This window comes from Chionomys nivalis, chromosome 1 (genome assembly GCF_950005125.1).
Source record: "Chionomys nivalis chromosome 1, mChiNiv1.1, whole genome shotgun sequence".
In the NCBI taxonomy this organism is placed as follows: domain Eukaryota; kingdom Metazoa; phylum Chordata; class Mammalia; order Rodentia; family Cricetidae; genus Chionomys; species Chionomys nivalis.
In genome coordinates this window covers 64,127,900-64,150,305 of record NC_080086.1, presented here as the reverse complement: position 1 = coordinate 64,150,305, position 22,406 = coordinate 64,127,900, and the positions used below count along the sequence as shown (strand labels likewise).

General features: G+C 42.5%; 1 protein-coding gene across 1 annotated transcript in view; it reads right to left on the bottom strand.

Moving 5' to 3' along the window:
• The window catches only part of Gmcl1 (germ cell-less 1, spermatogenesis associated), a 48,425-nt gene that overhangs the window by 14,578 nt on the left and 11,441 nt on the right, over positions 1-22,406 (bottom strand). Inside the window, exons 3-11 of the mRNA XM_057786381.1 lie at positions 21,501-21,597; positions 19,826-19,923; positions 17,277-17,389; positions 16,688-16,753; positions 14,066-14,150; positions 11,768-11,858; positions 10,490-10,627; positions 7,756-7,825; positions 1,898-1,973 (exon numbers count right to left, since the gene is read on the bottom strand). Coding sequence (XP_057642364.1) covers positions 1,898-1,973; positions 7,756-7,825; positions 10,490-10,627; positions 11,768-11,858; positions 14,066-14,150; positions 16,688-16,753; positions 17,277-17,389; positions 19,826-19,923; positions 21,501-21,597 — 834 coding nt within the window. The remainder of the gene's footprint in view (positions 1-1,897; positions 1,974-7,755; positions 7,826-10,489; positions 10,628-11,767; positions 11,859-14,065; positions 14,151-16,687; positions 16,754-17,276; positions 17,390-19,825; positions 19,924-21,500; positions 21,598-22,406) is intronic.

Sequence of the window (22,406 nt, the reverse complement as noted above, 5' to 3'; positions counted from 1 at the left end):
GGGCATGGTGCACACCTTTAATCCCAGCACTTGAGAGGCAGAGGCAGGCAGATCTCTGAGTTTGAGGACACCCTGGTCTACAGAGTGAGTTCCAGGACAGCCAGTACTACAAAGAGTAACCCTGTCTTGAAAAACAAAAACAAAAAGAAAAAGATGGAATCAGAGGGTGGACAAGGACAGGACAGACAGCTCAAGACAGCAGCAGGTCAAGGTTGGCAGACTGCTGGACGGAAGGTACACAGACCCTGCCACAGCGAAAGGCAAGGCACCGTGGAAGCATCAGATGAGGTGAGAGGGCAGAGTCACTTCAGACAGGGAGGAAATAGTCACTGGAGAAAGGCAGGTGGCCTACCATACAGCCCCACAGACCTGGGTGATGCCCATGGTTACTACCAAGGAAAACCCCCTGGGAAGGGTGCTTGTCTCTGGCCTTGTTCTGGTTAGTTTTACATCAACTTGACACAAGTCAGAGTCACTTGAGAAGGAACCTCAATTGAGAAAATGTCCACACCGAAGTGGCCTGTAGGGCATTTTCTTGATTAACAATTGATGTGGGTAGTGCCACCCTGGGCTGGTGATCTTGGATGATATAAGACAGTAGGTTGAGCAGGCCATGATGAACAAGACAGTAAACAGCACTCCTCGACAGCTTCTGCATCAGTTCCTGTCTCCAGGTTTCTATCCAACGTCTTTCAGTGATGGGACTATCATCTACAACAATAATAATAAATCCTTTCCTCCCCAAGTTGCTTTTAGTCACAGAGTTTATCCAGCAATAGAAACCCTAACTAAGACAGATCTCTAAGAGAATTTCAGCCTAACATGGTACTCATTCAGAGTCTGGGAACTGGGACTTGCTGAGATGAGTCTCCCAGTATCAAATGGGGAAAAGGAGAAGAGAATGGATAGAAACAAGGGAAGGGCTTAAGGTGAGACAAAATACAAGTCAGTAAAGAAGGGAGGGGAGGAAGGAGACGACAAGCTGTACATCTCAAGGGGTAAACAATGTTCAAGTCCAAAACAGAGCTAGGAAGAGAAAGGAGAAGTGGGAGTTGTGGGGGACACTTGAAATGGAGAGTCTGAAGGTGATGTCATCAGTGGGAGGGAGTGCCTTGGGAGGGTAGAACATAGGATCACTGGGGACACAGAGTGATACTGACAGGACAACGAGCAGATGACCATGCTCCCGATGCGTCTCCTTTGAGGAGCAGCAGTTCATGAGGGATGAAGCACATGACGAGGAGTGAAGAACCCCTGCTGTGTCATGCTGCACCCTGCAGGCAAGCATGAAATAACCTCTGAAAGGTGAAAGTGCAGATAAATTTGGAGGAAAAGGACCAGGGAAAACTAGACTGGAATCTGAGGGTAGAAGTGGGGACAGCTAGGCTGCATAATCAATTGACTGGAGCACAGGCAGGTTTTAGAACAACAGAGACAGGCTCTCCAGAGACAGCGGGTAAACATTCCTTCTTTCATTCCCACATCTGCAAGCTCCATATAAGGAGCAAAGGTGGTTCTCGGTTCTCAACTCTGTACTGCAGAGGAACCTTCTCAACCTTCTCTTCTGGACTCTAAATTCAAGTTCGATGGTTTCAAGCAAGATTGAGTAACTACTGAGCACGGTGGTTGGAACCCTTGTTCAGGACACCAAAGTACAGACAAGATCAAATATGGTCTTCTCAAGCCATGACATACTAGTAAACAGGAGCATCAGACATCTGCTTCCTTATGCTGAAACTACTTTAAAAGAACATGTATTTATTTACTTTTGAGGCTCGCCACAGCAAGCCCACTTTTAAATATCATATTAGGAAAAACTGCAAACACCTGAAAGTAAAGCAAAGCGCGTAAGAGAATCTCAGCAAGCTGAGATCATACAGACCACAGCCACACTTACTTCACCATCTTTGGCAAGTTTCCTGCCACACCTCATGCTGTTTCCCTCAAGCTCTTCTTTATTGATTTCCTGAGGTCTGAAATGATACAAGAGCAAAGAGCCTTCGTGGAAAACAGGCAACTAGTAATTAAAAAAAAACTTGAGTTTAAAAAGAACAGAAATTGTTGGGTCATGGTGGTGCACGCCTTTAATTCCAGTACTCAGGAGGCAGAGGCAGGCAGATCTCTGTGAGTTTGAGGCCAGCCTGGTCTACAGAGAGAGTTCTAGGACCCCAAGGCTACATAAAACTCAAGGGGAGGGTGGGTCATCACAGGACCTGTTGGAGTTTGGTAGAATGTGCTGCAGGGGAGGATTACAACAGAACAGTCTATTACTCCTTCTTTATTTACAGTGTCAAACAGACATAGGATTTGGTCAGTTGGTGTAAGGTAAGTGTGAGATGACAGAGGCTTCTGGGACGGGCTGCTGAAGGCTCCCACAGGCTGTGCTTATGAGTCTCTCCTGCCTGAGTTCTCAGACATGTGTTCTGTGACTATTCAAGCCCAGCATGGTGAGTCAGATGTTTTCATTGTCAAGCCTCAACAACCAGAGGAATAGCTCAACATCATCAGATGTCTGTGTTTGCCTTCAGGCACAAGTTGCACACTGCATTTCCATTTTAGAACGATAATCCTCTTCAGTCTGGGAGAAGATCCTGGAAGGAAGCTTTACTAGGTCCTAAGACAAAGTCCTCACATTTTGGGAGCCCTGAAGCTGGACCAGGCACTCAGCGGCAAGAACGGGCTGTGATGGAGGAAGGTCATTGGTTAATAAAGAAACTGCCTGGCCTGATAGGTTAGAACATAGGTGGGTGGAGTAAACAGAACAGAATGCTGGGAGGAAGAGGAAGTGAGGCAGATGCCATGCCTCTCCTCTCCAGGGCAGACACGATGAAGCTCCAGCCCAAGATGGACGTACGCTAGAATCTTCCTGGTGGATCACCACTTCGTGGTGCTACACACATTAATGGAGGTGGGTTGATAAGGATGTGAGAGTTGGCCAGTGGGAGGCTGGAGCTAATGGGCCAAGCAGTGTTTATATGAATACCATTTGTGTGTTGTTATTTTGGGGCATAAGCTAGCCAGGCAGCCAGGAGCCGGGCGGCAGGAATGTAGCCCGCAGCTCCCCACTACAGAATGGCTGCCCAACGTGGATAACTGCATCCACAGAAAGCCTGAGAAGGCTTGGGAAAGAATAAAGCATGTTTTCTTGGTAGCAGCAATTTCTTGGGTCTGTTCTGCTTGCTAGAGGCAAGCAAGCGCTCTCATCTAGGAGAGGCTTCCTGACTCAGCTTTAGCTGCAAAACCTGCAGCTCTTAAGAGGTCCTGGCTACGAGACACTTAAATGGTGTTGATAAAAGCAGACTGAATGCTTGTTTATTTTCAGCCATAGCAGGAAAAAAGTTGTGCTGTTTTCAAATGCTGGCATTCCGGTCTGTCCTGCCAGGGCAAATTCTGACTCTTTCAGGCAGGCGATCCGACTACAGAGTGTTTGAGTGTGGTTTCTGAGTGCAGTGCTGCAGCTTGCTTGCTGGCAGGGACCTTGAAACACCATAAGAGTTGTGACAATAAAAATGGCTACAGCCGGTACCTCTGCCATGAGGCTGGAAAAGATCCAGCCACCAAAGCCACAGCTTTAGTCCTACTGATATTGCTTGCTAAATTAAAGACTCATGTGGTCAAAAAAGAGACATATACAGTAAAAGAAAGATTCAAAGTCAAAGAAAACATCTAAAGGGTTTACAGTATTAAAAATATATGCAGGCTAAAAGTTAAAGTTCTTAAAGTAAAAAACAAAAAAAAAAAAGGAAGAAAGAAAGTAGTTGGGTGTGGTAGTACACACCTTTAATCCAAACCTTTTTGGGAGGCAGAGGGAGATTGACCTCTGTGACTTCAAGGTGTGGTAGCACACGCCTTTAATCCCAGTGCCTGGGAGGCAGAGACAGAAGGATCTCTGAGAGTTCAAGGACAGCCTGGTCTACAGAGTTATTCCAGGACAAAGATATACAGAGAACCCGTCTCAAAAAGCAAAAAGTTAAAAGTAAAAATAAATGAAATAGAGGTTAAAATAAAGCTGCACAAAGATGGAAAATACACAGAGAATTTTGATACTGTATGCTATTATGCTCTCTTTGAATTGTTTGAATGCTGAGGAAGGAGCAACAGATGCTAAAAGATATTTGTTTATAAATGCTGCTGAACTAATCCAACATAGATATTTTGAAAATACCTACTTTAAATACTTTAAAATTTGGACCTAAGGACATGATGCTTTGGAAAGGAGTTTCTTCTTTTGTTTTCACAGAGGATGAGACCCTGTGGATTGCTTCTATCCCAATATGGTATGATGGACCATGCCCTCCTGAAGGGTTGTTGTGAACACCCTCAAAAAATTACTTCACTCAACTGCCAACTGAGATGAATCTAGCACACAGGTTATACCATGAAAGACCTGATTAACAGCGCCCCCATACAGCAGGAAGCAGTTTGGAGAGAAAAAACTGCGCCCTTGTTCCCAAATATTGTTTATAAATGTTCTTTTACATTTAAAGGGGGATATGATAGAGATATGAATAATTTGCATTGGTATGGATTTGACTTTATTAATATAAATTTAAGGTCAATCTTGTTATATGTATATGTATTTCTGATATTGATTAAGGTATTGTGATTGTGTAGTTCATTTAAAAATGCAATGTATATAGGTTGTTAATGGATAATTATCAATAATAGTCAAGCTTGTAGTCATGTTAGTTAGATTTTCTAGATATATAGAGATATGTTTCAGTTAAATAGGCATTTTTCATATCTTTCAAAGACTACAGAATATGGCATTTTTAAATGTTTTAATAACTTAGAGCTTTTCATGACAATGAGACATGTCTGCTCCTGGCAGCACCAATCTACTTCAAGAGGAAGATGGGCATTGAAGAGGCTCCTTATGGAGTTTGATAGCCATTTGGGCAAGAAACTGCTCTTTCCTGGACTGTTGCATAAACTACACAGAGAACCCTCAGAAAGAGGACTGCTGAACTTGCCTAAAGGTGAGTTGGTCTTTCGGGGTTCCTGACTCATGAAAGAGTCTGTGAGACAATCTGCAGGACACAGCAGATAGTGACTGAACTGCCTTTGAAATTTCCTGCTTCACTGAAATGTCTGCTGGAAACTATGGGCCTGAAGGCCAAAGACGGATGCCCCAACAGTACAGAGGAACTTTGGGTGACTGTCCAGGCAGCAAGATGTCTCTGTGATTTCTAGAGTTTTGTAAGTTGCTTACTTCTCATTTACTTAGGTGATATTATATCCTTCTGGAGTCTTTGATGGAGTTGAAGAATAGATAGATAGTTATAGTTGTTTTCCTTTGTTATGATAAAAGATAAACTAGGTGTAAATATTGTAACTGTAATTCTTGCTTTATAACTGCTTTGTTATATGTAATTTTGCTATGTTAAAGTTAATGCCTTCCCTTTTTTTGTTTAAACAGAAAAAGGGGAAATGATGGAGGAAGGTCATTGGCTAATTAATAAAGAAACTGCTTGGCCTGATAGGTTAGAACATAGGTGGGTGGAATAAACAGAACAGAATGATGGGAGGAAGAGGAAGTGAGGCAGACGCCATGCCTCTGCTCTCCAGAGCAGATGCAATGAAGCAAGCCGCCAGGTCAGACATGCTGAATCTTTCCCGGTAAGACTGGTGCTACACAGATTACTAAATATGGGTTAGGCAAGATAAGTCACCACCTCGTGGTGCTACACACATTAATAGAAATGGGCCACACAGTGTTTATATGAATACAGTTTGTGTGTTGTTATTTAGGGGCATAAGATAGCCAGGCGGACGGGAGCCGGGCGGCAGGAACGCAGCCCGTTACTCCTTACTACAAGGCTGTGCAGTCATACAGTAGAGTTGTATGCCTTCCCCTTTTACTACAGTGCTAGGGCCTAGGACATCTTACAGTGATGTCGGCATTTGACCCAAGCTATGCCCCAGGTGGCACATACATTCTCAGGGTCAAGCAAAGGAGACACACAAGTTGTGCCTTAGCTAAGAGAGGAAGGACAAAGTAGAAAAAGACTCAACCAAGAACACCCGAAACTTAAGTCAAATCCACAGTGCTACAGTGTGACTGAACTGCATTATGCCAACACATCAGATCTGATTTCCACTAAATAACTGACTCATTTTCTAGTTCTTAATTTCTTCTGCGTCAGCAATTTTATTCTCTTTGTGCTGATAAGTATGCTACAGATGAGCTTGGAAAAAGATGAGACTATTAATAAAATAGAAATTTTAAAAACCCAGATAATAAGAATTCTGTAGCCTAGGCATGGAGGTACATGCCTTTAATGCCAGCGCTCGAGAGGCAGAGGCAGATGTAACTCTGTGAATTCAAAGCCAATCTGGTCCAGTTCCAGGACAGCCAGGGCTACATAAAAAGACCCTGTCTATCTGTCTACCTGCCTCTCTTTTTGGGGAGGTGGGAGTTTGAGGCAGAGTTTCTCTGTGTAGCTCTGACTGTCCTGGAACTCACTGTGTAGACCAAGCTGGCCTCAAATTCAAAGATCCGCCTGTCTCTGCCTCCTGAGTGCTAGGACAAAAGGTGTGTGCCACCACTGCCACCTAGCTGAGAGTCCCTGTCTCAAACAACAACAACAGCAACAGCAACAACAACAACAACAACACCCAAAATCTTGTGAATTCATAGAATATTTTCATGTATTCACTGTTTGGACAGAAACTTACAAGTAGGCCAAATTCTTTGGTGCATAAAAAAAGGGTTAAAAGAGAGGGGGAAAAAAACCTCACCAAAATAAAATGTTTTCTTAGGCCTTCCTTGTACAGCTATGACCTGATGGCTTTACTTTACTCTGATGGGGGAGGGTCATCTGTCTATCTGTTGCTTTCATTGGTTAATTAATAAAGAAACTGCTTGGCCTGATAGGTCAGAACATAGGTGGGTGGAATAGACAGAACAGAATGCTGGGAAGAAAAGGCAGTGAGGCAGAACGCCATTGAGCCAGCCACCAGCTCAGACATGCTGAATCTTTCCCAGTAAGCCACCACCTCGTGGTTCTACACAGATTATTAGAAATGGGTTAATCAAGATGTGAGAATTAGCCAATAAGAGGCTGAAACTAATGGGCCAGGCAGTATTTAAATGAATACAATTTGTGTGTCGTTATTTCGGGGCATAAGCTAACCAGGCAGCCATGAGCCGGGCTGTGGGAAGAGGCCCGCAGCTCCCCACTACAGAACGCAGCCCGCTATTCCTTCTACATCACTCAATGCAAATACCTTCAAAACCTATTTACTAATCACAATTTGACATCATACCACAAATGAGAACAAGCTTCATCTGCATGTAACTATCAAAAGCATGCCTTCCGAAAGGGTCAGTCTACATAGCATTACAGTACATGACTGGGTGCGTTTAAACAGTCTATGCTCATGTGAAATCACGCCTGTGGCGGCTGGCCAGCAGCAGTAGCCGAGCAGCACCAGCTGCAGCTCCAGGCTGACACTGTCAGACAGAATTCTGAGTGAAGCAAGTGGCTGCAGCTTTGTTTGTAGGGGCTCTGCCTGGAACAAGTCTCTTGAGTTCCATGGTTCATGCTTACAGGTTTTCTCAAATCGTCCAGTACTTTTTTCTACCTGTTTTGTTCCTAAGTAGCTCTAGTAAAAATATAATGAAAATTGATAGCAAGGTTTACTATTTATTTTGGATTGGGGACTCTGTAGTAAGAGCACTCAGCCTCGCAAGTGCCAGGCCCTAGGTTCAGTCTCCCACACTGCAAAACCAGTGACATGATGTATGCTTACCCCACTTCACTGTCTTGTTCAGCCCGGAGCATAGCCAGCCACTGCTGTTTATACACTGAGGACAGCCAATCTAAAGTATAAACATCAATAACAAATAGTTGGTAAAACTTATATTTAAAACAGCAATTTACAAAGCAGGCAGCTCGCTTTATAAGCACACAGCAACAATGTGACTCTTCGCTGTTTACCACACCAAACTTTCTCTCAGACTTAAGAATGACCTCCTTTCCAAAGAGGAGAAAACAGGCTATGCTGCCACTTCTGATTTATCCGCACAGCATATCAATATTGATTCCATTTGTGGACATCGTTGCTAGGAGCATTTTCGGATTTTTTTTTCTTTTTTTGATGAGACAGTTTTGATGAGGCTGTCCTGGAAGTCATGCTCTAGACCAGGAATGGCCTTGAACTTACAGAGATCTGCCTGCCTCTGCCTCTTGAGTGCTGAGCTTAAAGGCATGCACCACCACCACCTGGCTATTTTCAGTTTTATATTGGGGAACTTAGTAATGGATTCTTCATTTATGACATTATCTGTAACAAGATTTCATTACGGTGAAAAGCCGTCTGTCAAGTTATGGAGGGCTCTGCAGCAGGAGTGGACAGGGCAATGGTGTGGAACAAAGACGGTCTCACTGGTTTTGGACTTGACCCAGTGACAGGGCAACTGTGTGTAACCTATCACCATCTACATGAAATCTAAGACTGGCAGGAGTTGAGGAAAGGTAGGAAAGGTTCCACAGGCCAGCAGAGAGAAGAGGGCTAAAGACAGGGGACTGTGAAAAGGGAATGAGCTGTGACTGGCAGGTGAGATTAACAGCTGGAGACACCAAACTCTCATGCGGACCAGTTCTGATGGACAAAGTTCAATGCATTTCTTTTCCATGGGTGGTAAGCGCCTAAAAAGAAAAATGCTCCCAGAGCTGAGGTCAAATAATGAGAAGGTGGGAATCATATAAATAAACTGACTGGTTGGGAAGGAAGAGGGTGAATCAAGCATCCAAATCCCATGATGTGGAGGAAGGAATAGGGGTCAGGTCACAAGCAGGACTGGGGTCTAGGTCTTTAACTCCTGGCTCTAGGTTACTATGAAGAGAGAAAGGTTCTCTTTAGCACAGCTAAATAAATGTGGAGAGGAGACAGTTGATCTTGAGATTCTGTTGATCCCGACTCCAGAAAAAAAAATAACAGGGTTTGAGAGGCATGGAGATAAGCCGGGATGAGAGTGGGGGGCGGAACAGAAGATACAGGCTAAGACATCTGAGATGACTCTGACAAACCCAGTTTCATGAAACAATGAACCAGTGGGCCTAAAATTAAGACACACTGCCTCCTGCTGAGGATGGAACCCAGGGCTCTGTGTGTGGCGCTGCAGAGCTCGGCTCCTGCCCTGTATCTCTAGTCCTCAGCTTCCTTCTGAGAGCAGGCACCAATGAGCCACATGGCACTTTCTGCCTCCCTACAAAAGTGTGATACTTAATTTTAACTTACATTTTTCTTTTTAAATTGAAATTTTGAACACACAGAAAATTTTGTTTATATTTATAAGATGTAATAATTTTTTTTCAAGTTTTCTCATATCATTTTACATCAGGAAGAAAAAAAAAACCCTGACCATAAATCTACTTAAAAATTTTTATACCAAATAAAATGCTTCAGACTTCATGTTTATACAATTTGCCTTTCAGACACAAAACTGATCCTCTTGTACCAGACATACCTAATGTAAATCATATCAGACTGCTTTCCAAACTCAACAATTCTTAAAGATGGGTCTGGATGGCTCTGTAAGAGCCCTCGCTGCTCTTCCAGAGGACCATGTTTGGTTCCCTGCCCACATCAGACAGTCCACAACCAACCACCTGTAACTTCAGCTCTAGAGCATCCAGGGCCTGCACCTGCACTCAAATGCACATACCCAAAACACCTACACAATTAGAACAAATCTTTAGAGAACCTTAATAAAGGTTGAATTGGAAAGACATGTCAAAGGCTTTGGCATCTAATTTATATCTCTACCTGGTGTGTAGTACACACTAAAACTACTATAGGCTTGGCACCCTGTTTTCTTTTTCTCTTTCTGCTGTACTTTGCTTCAAAACCTGGGTCTTGAATACGCTTGACAAATGCCCTAATGTACTTAAACAGTACTAAATACAACTTGTTACAAATATCACAGACATAAAAATAAATACTTGTTTCAAGAAATTTGAATTATAATGAGTAGATATACTTGATTCACCATGTTTAAGAATTCAGAATAAAAAAAACCAGAAACGAAGCGAATTTAAGGGGCACTAATAGAAAAAGCAGTTGTAATTTTTAAACACATCAAAAGTAATTTTTCAGGCTAATATCCAAAACAGTGCACTGGCTAACCACCCTGAGAAATACCCAGAGCCAAGTGTGTGGTTGCTTCTAACGGCAGCGCCTGGGAAGTGGAAGCCAGGGTCGAATGCTTCAACTGGGGCTGAAGCTACAGCATAAACCCCTGATTCCGATCCTCAGTACAGAAAACAGACAAAACACTCTACTGCAAAATGCTTCTTAGTCACTGTAATGAAAGGACACAGGAAGACTATTCACATGCTAATCTCCGTGGGCATGAAGACATACATACCTTATGGGATCAAAGATGACTTCCTGCGTTCTTTCTGTTCTTTCCTATGCAAGTATGAAATGCTACAATCAGAAAAACGTGATTTCAAATCACAAACACATCAGGCTTTCTTACCTGAAGGTACCAGAGAATCCTGCTCAATGATCCTTGCAGAAGCCAGATCACTGATAATGTACTGTAGCCTTAAATGTCTGAACACGGACGCAAATGGTTTTCCCTGCTCAGTTTCAAGGAAAGTCGTCCCTTCAAAGTCTATTAAGAAAGTTTTAATTAAACAGCATTCTTGTCCAATGTGCTGTTTTGCTAAATGTTTCTATGGACACACACACACACAAACAACAAACATACACACAGTCTGCTAGAATGCAAGTAAGCTACTTCCAAGGTTTTAGAGACTCTTATAAATCTAAGATGTGGCCAGGCGGTGGTGGCGCACGCCTTTAATCCCAGCACTCGGGAGGCAGAGGCAGGGATCTCTGGGAGTTCGAAGCCAGACTGATCTATAAGAGCTAGTTCCGGGACAGACTCCAAAGCTACAGAGAAACCCTGTCTCGAAAACAACAACAACAACAACAAAAAAAAAACCAAATAAATCTAAGATGTGGAAAACCTTAGTGAAACTTTGAAAAAATCTCTCAAATTAATTTTGGTACTAATTAGGCCCTTGAGGTGAGACCTCAGCTATGTTTTTTTTTTTTTTTTTTACAGGATAGCATGGAAAGATGGGTGTAATTGAGGAAGTGACTCATGAGAGTCAGTCTCTCTCTCTCTCTCTCTCTCTCTCTTTCTCTCTGTCTCTCTCTCTCTCATATTCCTTCCCAAGGAAGTCAGCAGGACATGTGAGGTGTTCACATGATGACCAGGGACAGCTATCCATCCTTCTAACTCACACCAGCGACAGATACTACATGCAGCTGTGAGCTGCCGCTGCTGGGAACTGAACCCACATCCTCTACAAGAGCAGTACACACTCTAACTACTGAGCTGCGTCCAGCCCCAGGAAGGGCTGCTCACACACCCAGCAGTGCACGTCACACACCACCTCTGCATCTCCTTTCAGTCAGTGATGCACAGAAGCAGGAAACAGGCCCATAAGGAATCACTGCCTGAGAGATGGGGCATAGGTTACCAGGGGAAATCTAATGTGGCCAAACAAACAAGTTTAACTCCCAAGCTGAACCGGTGACAAACAGGAGAACAATAGTTCTGGGGTAGAATATGGTGACAGGCCAGGAGCCTTTCCTGCTGTGACTAAGAGACTGAAGCAGGAATCTGCTCAGCTGTTTTTCAGCTCTAAAACCAAGTCTGTAGGCAAAAGCCAAGGCCTGATTTTAAGAAGTATCACTAAAAGAAAAAAAAGGGGGGAAATCCTTAATAAAAATTTCAATATACCTTTTTTCCACTTTGAAAACCAGACATCGGTTTCTGTCAAAAGCTGCTTTAAAGACCCATTCCAGGAAGGCACCAGCTGAAGGAACATCCACTAATTTGGGAAAAAAAAAATAAGAAAATTATAAGACTTTTTCACTTTATGATCATATTTTCAAATTGTCCATTTTTTTTAAAAAAAAAAAAAAACAACAACTTTTTTTTTCAGATGAGGTTTCATGTTGCCCAGGCTGGCCTTAAAATTAATATGTATCTGAGGATAACTTTGAACAACCTGTGGAGTGCTGGGGTTACAAGCTAATATACTGTTTAAGACAGCAGTTCTCAACTTGTGTGTCACAACCCCTCTAGCAAACTTCTACCTCCAAAAATACATACATTACATTCATAACAGTAGTAAAATAACAGTTATGATGGCAATGGAAATAATGTTATGGTTGGCGGTCACTACAACATAAGAAACTTTATTAAAGGGTTGCAGCATTAGGAAAGTTGAGAACCACTGCTTTAAGAGGTGCTGGGAATTGAACCCAAGGCTTCTATATGCCAGGCAAACACTACCAACTGAGCTACATCTCTACCCTAAGATAAAGGCTAAAATTTCCATTTCACAAGGAACTGCAAGAAAGACTAACTACTAAAGCTTCAAGTAACTGGCAGGAAAAGGAGCTCCAATAATAAAAATTCAGTGTGTCTAATAGTCGCAAGCACACCTTACTGAATCAAACACCGACAGTTCTAACATGTATAACACATCGGTAATTCTGTACTAATATATTCTAATCACTAACAGATCAATAACACTAAATATGATGCAAACCCATAAGACTGCGAAATTAAGAAAGTGAAATGGGAAGAGGAACTTCTGACTCCTTGATGCTGAGACAGCATGCAGGCAGTGAAGAATGTGGATTTCAATCTCCAACTGTCATATACGAGCAGAATATAGCCAAATTTCTCTGAGTTTACATTTCTTAATTTGCAACCAGAATGTCATGGAGTGTCTCCCTCCAGGCCACTAAAGAAATGTATATTTCGTGTTTATAAGCATGGTGTTGGCAGAGTGAGCACCCATCACTCCTGGCATCAAAGCAGCTATACCAACAGAACGGTTGCCAGTGCAGGTCACAGATAAAAGTGTGACACCCCCGCCCGATTTTTCAACAGCCTAAATGTTAAGTTTCCTTGAAGAAAACTAGCAACTGCAGTCTCACCTTGGCCACAGAACTGCTGTGACTTGGAAGGTTCTCACTGCAGGTTTCACAACTACGCCAAGTGCACACTACATTTTGCAGAGGGACAACGGACTACAGATGGCACAGTGGGGCAAGAGCAGTGGCCTCTGCCTCAAGCATGCCTCTGAGTACAGATGCCCAGTCAGAGTCATGGCTGAATTTTTTTCAATTGTGAAACAATATTAGACCTAAATCTGTCAAAAGGATGAAAAAAAAAGCTGGGCTTGGGCTCACACGTGTAATCACAACACATGAATAACTGGGATGCAGAATGAGGCCCTGCTTCCAGGAGAAAGAGCAAAACCAAGTATTGTGGTTTGTGGAGGTTTGAAAGAACAGTCCCCATAGGTTCATTTATTTAAATTCCTGGTCCTCAGCTGGTGGAGCAGTTTGAGAAGGATTAGGGGGTGTGGTTTTTTGAAAGTGTGTCAGTGGAGGTGGGCTCTGATGTTTTAAAAGACCACTGAAGGCCCAATCTTTCTCTCTGTCTTTCTCTTGCTGATAATGATATAAACTCTAAGCTACTTCTCTAAGCACCATGCCTGTTTGCCTGCTGCCATGCTCCCTGCCATGATAATTATGGACTCACCCTTTGAAACTGTAAGCAAGCCCCAACGCTTTATTTTATAAGTTGCCTTGGTAATGGTGTTTCTTCACAGCAATAGAACAGTAACTAAGACAGTCATGAACCCTAACTCCAAATAAAGACTTAGTTTTGGCACGTGGTCACTTGTTTGAGACGGCCTGGCGGACTGACTTAGGGTTTTCAACTGTGGTGACAGAGAAATGCAACAAGAATCACTTGCTTTCACGTCAGGAGAGAACTGAGCAAACTACAGGAGTCACATGACACTTAATGAGCATTCTGAGCACATTCAAGGAGGGTGGGGTTAAGCTGTGGCACTCAGCAGGTTAGGTATTTTCAGCTTATGATGATGGATTACCGAGACACAACCCACTGTAAGCCAAGCAGCACGTGCAGTCCCACTGCCTATCTGAGCTTGTGTTCCCAGCTTTTCACTGTGGTGCCACCTGAAGTACTATTCCTGTAGACAAACATGAGTACCTTTTTAAGAGCTGTGTATACATCCATCTCCACTTGCATCACAAATAAGTTAGATGAACCAATGAGCTGTTTCATGACGTTTATACTGGAAAAGACAAAACACAGGAGTAAGCTTGTCTTCACACACAGCTGAAGGGTTCTGGGGAACTTTTAAAGATGTGTGTGTGTGTGTGTGTGTGAGTGTGAGATATGTGTGGGTACAGGCACACACGTGTCCTGACGTGCAAGCTGAGGTCAGAGAACAACTTTCAGGACTTGGTTCTCTCTTTCTACCACAGGCTCAGGTCATGAGGCCTGTGTAGCAATTGCTGTTACCTGCTGAGCCATCTCATTGGCCCTAAACTTTTTCTCTGTCAAATGAAATATGGAATTAAAAATGACAGCAATCTCTTCTGCATAAGACAAGAGCATCTTGGCTAGCACTCCACCTCACACGAGTCTCTTAGTTTTGGCACTGCTTGTGAAGGATCTGCAGACCCTGCGTTTAGTCACTGACACTGAAAAAGCACTGCAGAATCTGACCAAAAAGCAGCCCTTTGTCCTCCTCTCCACCTTTCTATGTGAAAATAAAAACCAAAACAGACTGAAAATTCACTAAAAGAGCTACATCTTCAAAGTAATCTTTTCTCTTTTCCTGAAGCAGGAAACTTCTATACAGACTAGGCTGTTCTCAAACTTGCCATCCTCCTGTCTCAGCATTCACAGTGCTAAGATTATCAGCATGCCACCACATGCTATTCAAAATAACCTTTAACATCTGTGCCTCAAAGAACTAGTTCCAGGACAGGCTCCAAAGCAACAGAGAAACCCTGTCTCAAAAAACCAAAAAAAAAAAAAAGAACTTTTGGTCAGAAAAAAACATTTAAGTTAGGCGTGGCAGCTCGTGCCTATTCCAGCAGAGGTAGGAGGATCTCTCTGAGTTCAAGGGCTAACCTGATCAACATAGTGAGTTCCAGGACAACCAGGGCTACACAATGAGACGTTGTCTTTAAAAACAAACAAACAAACAAACAATATTTTTACTACTCTCAGAGTAAGATGAGGAGGAACAGTAGTTTAAATTTAGAATGCAAATGTGGTCATTGGCATTCACTCCATTTCCTTTTCTCTCCCTCTCCTTTAATGAGAAGGGCTTTTGGGGGTTTTACAACGATTCCTCTGTGACACCTTTTAGACAAAGCTCAGTGAGGTCTCTAGCTTCTTCTCCACCTCAAAAGACACGACACAAAGACCCTTAGTTGTATCCATTTTTATCAAAATGCCTCTAATTCCAGCATTCCTGGCAGAGCCAGGTGGATCTGTGAGTTCAAGGCTTGCCTGATCTACAGAATGAGCTCCAGGGCAGCCAGGGCTTTATAATGAGACCCTGTCTCAAAAACAACCTTCCCCACTAAAAAGTCAAAAAGCAAAACAAAACACTTTATACCCATGACAGTTATACCCCAGAGCCTTCAAAAAAAAAAAAAAAAATCATTTCCATCCCGAATTTTCCAATCTCACTGATAAAGGAAAGCTGTGACAGTAAAAACACAGCACAACCAAACAGCATCGTTCACAGCCCTCAATAGCATATCATTAATATTCCAGGGACATCAAGAAGGAAGGGTGAATGGTAAGTAGGTATGTTTCAAAGGCCAGGCTAACTAGGAGTGTGATTTCATCAGGGTCAGTACACACTGAAGTGAAGTCTATTCTGTGTGTGTGTGTGTGTGTGTGTGTGAGAGAGAGAGAGAGAGAGAGAGAGAGAGAGAGAGAGAGAGAGAGAGAGAGAGAGAGAGAGAGAGAACAGTTCATGACATGGAAATCATAGGATAAGTCTTAGGAACTGGTTCTCTCCTGTTACCTTGTGGATCTGGGGATAGAATTCAGGTCAATCGGCTTTTTTTCTTAAGTCCCTCTAGCCTCTGAGTCATCTATTGTCCCATAAGAATTTTAAAATAGGGTCTGGAGAGGTGGCTCAGTAATTAGGAGGGCTCACTGCTTCCCAGCACCCACACGGAGGTTCACAAACATCTACAACCTCAGTTCTAGCGGACCCTATACCTCTTCTGGTCTCTAAGGACTCCTGGACAGACAAACTCGGCAAACAAACTTACACTAAAATAAATCTTTAAAAAACACCCTCTAAAACATGTTTTGATTTATTTTTTTCAAACATCATGTTCTGTGATAAAAATGGTTTTCAAACTATCCCCTTTGAAGTTCTACAGGCTTGCAAAAGAGAGGTAGCACCTGGAAGTCTTTCCAGTCTTGAGGAGTGGGACATTTCTATTGCAATTGTTAAAACAATACATGAGCATTTTATCACTTACGGTGAGAGCTAGATGCGCAGCATTTGCTCAGTCTGTGCATAGTCAGGGTGCCTTTCATTACATTGTTCTGACTCTTCTTTTTTTGAGACGGGGTCTTATTATATGGCTCTGGCTGTCCTGAAACTTGATTATGCAACCCAAGCTGCCCTCTAACTCAGAGATTCTGCCTTCCAAGTGCTAGGATTAAAGGTGTGTGCTCTAGGCCTGGTTCTCATACTATTCTCTGTGTTTTACAAAGATACCTGGAATGCTTGAGCAAATGGCAAGCATCACTGTAGGGAGTGTTGTGAAGTTACATGGATCCAAATACCTGAGTTCTCTGAAAAGCTCCACACTCTGGTGAGTCATCAGGTTGTTCAGCAGCCACTCAAGGCACCTGAGGATAAAGTGTGCTCAGCTCTTTTATCTGAAACTCGTAACTCCCCGACGTCTTATAGTTCACAGAAAAGATATTAATCATGCTAGGCCATGCTCAAAGTTTCTACCTCAGTGATCTGAAATTTAGTATAGCTTTTGTCAGTAGTTATTACAGGACATTCCCTTTATATTAGTATCATTTCTCATTAAGAAGTTAAAAACCTTGTAAGACGTTACCTTCTATACAATTTGAAAATGAGTTCTGCAATTCTCAAGAGTCAAACTGTCCATATTTGTTAGTATCAAGTCTACGATGCCTACTCCCTAAGTGGTGGCCACAGCTGTATGAGCATATTTCAGCCCTGTCATGGCCAAGGGCAACTCAGAGCAACTTAATGCTCAGTCAAGAAGAAAGGCAGGCTTTCAAAGTGACGAATTCTATCATTCTGCTCTTTCCCCCATTAATTCTTTCTTATATTCTTGTAAAATTCCAAAACAACCAAATTCCCAGAAGTGGGATGGGAAAAGGAAAAGTGACTCACTTTTTCTTTACAGAGTCTAATCCATAGGTCCCTGCTGAGGTGTAATAGCCACACACAGTTTTCACATTAATTGTCTCCTTCATTGTCTCACCACACTGCTGAATTAGACCATCCTGTAAATATAAACAAGCACTGCAAAGGCCATTCCACCTGGAAAACCAGCGCTCATAGGGGCTTTCACATATTACAAAGGAAAAACAAATCAAAATAGCAAGAAAGGAAGGAAGAATGGAAGGAAGGACGAAAGGACAGAAGGCAGGATGGCAAGAAGGGTGGAAGGAAATTCATCAAGTGTAGCAAGGCTAAATGTTTTTCTAAGTTTATAAAAATACTGAAAAAAGAATCTAGCAAGTACCCCCACTCAACACCTAGAACTGGGGATGAAATGGGCAGGGGAGGCACAGCAACAGGAGATGCTGTGTGCCTTGTTTTCTGTTTTCTTCAACAGCACCTTACTGTATGTTTTTTCCTGCTCTTATTAATCTAAGAATTCTTCACAGTCAGCTAATCAAGAGACAGGATAGACAAAGAAATAATACATATGTATGGAACATTACTCAGTAAAGTTTAAAGTACCATTAATACCCAAAAGAGGCCTCTAAAGTATATCAGTGTTAAATAACAAATTAATATTCTAACCTAAAAGATTCACATAGGTTTCAAAACACCACCTCCTATGTACAAAAAGAATATTGTCATTTTTCATTAGATTTCTGAAATATACTCATCATGCAACTATATTATTAAGTTAGAGTTAGTAAGTTATAAAAATAAGGCAGAAAGCAGATTTAGAACAAATCCAAAAGGACTAAAGTTAGAAAATATATTCAAAATAAGTATTGGAAAGATAAAAATACTTGAAAAAATATCAACCAGGACAATAAACAAGCTAATAACTAGCACTTTAAATAGATCAGGTCAAACCACATAAGCTTAAATTAAAGCACAAAATTGCCACATTGGTTTTTGAACTTACCTCAATTCTAGACCCTCCTTTTCCTAACACCTTAACTTCATTGCCCCAGCAGACCCCCCCCCACACACACACACCTCGACTTCTTCTTCTAGAGCCTTTTCCTCTCTGTGGTTATTACTGCTATCTTCATCCAGATGGCATTTGGATGATCGCGTACATTTGTGTCTCTAATGCACTCACTTCCCTTCTCACGTTGTACTTGAAAGTCTTTTGTTGCTTTGGTGTGGGGCTGGGAAACAAACCCAAGACCCTGTGCATGCCGGGCGAGTGCTCCATCACAGAGTTGCACCCTCAGCCAACCTAAAGTAGAAACTATCTTTCCCTGATTAAAATCTAGAAATCAAATGTGCTCACAGATAAAGTTAAACTTAATGTACAAAGGAACCTTCACGTCCTGGTCTTAGTTTTTCTCTCCAATCTTTTTTATTTTTATTTAATTTTTGTTTTATTTCTTGAGATAGGATCTTACCATGTAACTTTGGCTGGTCTGTAAGTCACTACAGACCAGGCTGACCTTGACCTCAAGAGATTTGCCTGCTTCTGCTTCCTGAGTGCTGGGATTAAAGATGTGCACTACCATACCTGGATATTTTACATAGTTATTAATTTATGTTGTATGAATGGCGGAGCACACATTTCATAGCGTGCATGTAGTGATCGAAGGATAACCTGGGGAGTCAGTTCTCTCCTTCTACCCTACGTGTCCTGGGGATGGGGCTCAAACTGTCAGATTTGGTGGCAGGTACCTATATAGGCTCCACTGTCTTGCCTATCTTCCAACTCTACTTAACTGATACTGGAATTCCAGACTCCTTAACTTCTCTACCTCTCCACCCTTTCATGTTTTAGGTCTCTCTGTTCCTGGCCCAAAATGTTGTTTTGTCCCCTTTTCACACAGTGCAAGGTATGCACACTTCAAACTCAATCTAGAAATACAGGGTCCTGTGAGGATATTAGGTTGAGCTGGCCCTTCCTGTCTTTACTAGTCCATGAGACCCCATGAGGCGTTTATGCTACACTCGTAAAACCTCTGAGCTATGTATCCACCTCTCACCTGACCCTCATTGCACTGTGAGCTCCCTGAAGGCACACACAGATTGTTCATATTTAGGGACCACATTTTCATCCTCGTTGGCCCCCTTCACCAAGTCCCACACACTGCACAGTATACTCAATATACAGTCATTAATTGACACACATCATTTATATAGGATGATATCATAATAAGAAAGCTTAAAAAACAGACTCAGCGTTTCTTTGACTAAATTACTGATCACAAACCATCACTCAGCAGTGATGTCACCAATGGACAGAAGTCTGCAGAGGACGTGGGCAAGTGAATGGTCCCAACTGGCGACATACCAAGGAGGTGTATCTACTCCACCTACTTCTCAGAGATTAAAGCCCTCAATTTACCTAAACAGCTTCGGTTGAGTATTTCAACAATTTCTAACAAATGGCGTATTCATACATTTTGTTTTAAAGACTGAAAAAGCAGAATTTCACTTCTGTTTAGAGGTGTGAACCAAGATATTCCAGGCACTGTGACACCATTGAGTGGTGGCATACTCACCAACTGCAGCATGCAAGCTGCAGCCAAGATGGCGACGACACGGCTAGGTTTTATTAAGACGTCATCTCGATACAGTGAGCCAAATGCAACCTGCAGTGCTGAAAGCAAAAGTGCACACATATATTGAAATGCTCCCTGCAAGTGTGAGGCTCCTGTGAAAGCAGCAAGGACATTAGTATGCACCTAGTGGAGCACCATTAAATGGCAGCCATGGCTACTGATGGTATTATCACATAACAGTGCTTGCTGCGGTGGATTCTGCCCATTCCTTCCATACTCTTCTCTCTATAACCTTAACATAGTCAGTAGTTAGGATTGAGGCCTGGAGCATAGTTGTATCAGAACTGGTGAGTAGATCAATCACTAAGTGTAGGTACACAGTCCATCACTCCATGATAGTATTTTCTTTAGGGGAGTAGGTAAGGAGCTCTGTAGCATAATTAATAAAAACCCAAAGACAGATATTGGGGTTCAACCTGAAAGTCAGAAAAACAAAACAACCAGTCACTGGTTCTTATCTCTACCTCAGTCTGAAATGGCAGTCCTGCCTCCAGGAATCTCAGAATGAGACTGAGCTGAGATCTATCTCCTCCCATCTTATATTCCTCTCTAGGGCTGGGATTAAAGGTGTGCACCACTACCACCCAGTTTCTATGGCAACTAGTGTGGCTATGGGGATTAAAGATGTGTGTCACTACTACCTGGTCTGCAAGTCAGACTAGGGAGACTGTTTTACTCTCTGATCTCCAGGCAAGCTTTATTTATTAAAATACAAATGAACTGTCACTTCAGAGCCATCTATCTATCTATCTATCTATCTATCTATCTATCTATCTATCTATCTATCTATCTATCTATCTATCTATCTATCTACCTCTATATAGCTCAGGCTGGTCTCCAATTCACAGTAATCCTCCTGCCTGACCCTCCTCAGTGCCTGCATTACAGACCCATAGTACCAGGCCACCAAGGTGCCAGTTTAACTCCTGGCCATGTCTATGCCACTCAAGCTCAGCTCCTCACAGCTAAGACTGCTCCTCTTCCAGTGCTTCTCTCATCAATGTCCTCAGTTTGCTTTGTGAATGCCTTAGGCTTCTGTGCCTACGGAGCAGGTCCCGGGCTTCTCCACTTGGCCTATCAAGTGAGATGAGCAGGAGAAGCAGGATAGGGACAGGAGAGGACAATCTGCATGAGGCTCACTGAGATGCTTTCACAGCCCTTACCTCCTCCCTAGCCTTGCTTCCGCAGCCACAGATCCTCTGAGCTTGGGCACAGGCTGCTAAATGATTCATATGCTCACTGCTGCACAGAAGATCCTTACACACCATTTGTTTTATTTTTTGGTGTTAGAGATCAAACCCTGTACAGGGTAGGAAAGTACTCCAACCCTAACTATACTCCCACCTCTCAATACATCCTTTAAAAAGTAGTCCCACCTTCTATTCCCTCTCCCGCATGTTTCTCATCCACAGACACATGGGCAGATTGATTGGACTCCGGTGACAAATACAGACAGGAAGGACAAAACAAACTATGGAGTGAATTAATTGGAAATCTTCCCTTTCAGCAGATAACAAAACTTCCCCCTAGCCTATAAGGCTAGGATATTTTTCATCAAGGAATAGTAAGGCTACTTTTTATGATTTTTAGACATTAATAGTTATGGTGCGCATACCTTCTATATCAATGTTCTGGTCAGGAATCTCCAGTTCAATAATATTCATGCTGGATTCTTTCCAAGAACCACTGAACATACTAGAGAAGTAGCCAGACTAGAAAAAGAAGTCAATGATTAGCTAGTACATTTGTCATTAGCTAGTATTTTTCTCATTTCTAACTCCAAGCAGCTACCTAATCAAAACTAATCTAACATACCACTTCAAGAGAAAAAGAGCACCAAAACATCTACAGGAGAAAACAAATTAAAATACGGTCATTATGGAGAATGAACTAAGAACATGTTCATCCTGACATTGCTGCCAAACTAAACCAGATTCTTAACTACTATCAGAGTCCCAAACCTGCGTCACCATGGAACTGGTCAGCTTCTCACGGTCAGCACACCACAGATTTCTCACAAGCAACAGCACACACGGTGGGTGTATGATTCTGTATTCAGGAGAGCTGAGGAAACAAGGCCTCCTCAAACTACTAACTTCTCCCTGTGGTCTCACAGTGACTAAGGATCCAGAGTACTCCCAGACTGGACCAGAAAGAATGTATCCCAAAGAAATACAAGACCCACTATTTAGTTTGATGTGACCACAATTGTTTCTGAATTCCAACATGGGTAAAGTCTACTGTCACTACCGGATCTATTCCTCATAATTAGCAATGTAGTTCTTTAGAACAGATGAAATATTAACTAATTAAAAGTTCCATTCCACATCAAAAATATATAAATAACTGAAATAGAGGGAAACAGGGCATTCCTCAGCATTTGTGCTCATTTGCTTGCATCTGTGCTCCAAGACGGTCAGCAGTAAATCACGCTCCAGTGCCTCAGCTCTGCCCTGACTTGTGCATAGGCTCACACTCTTTAAATCCCCCGCAGGTCGCTTGTCATGCCTAGTATAGTGTA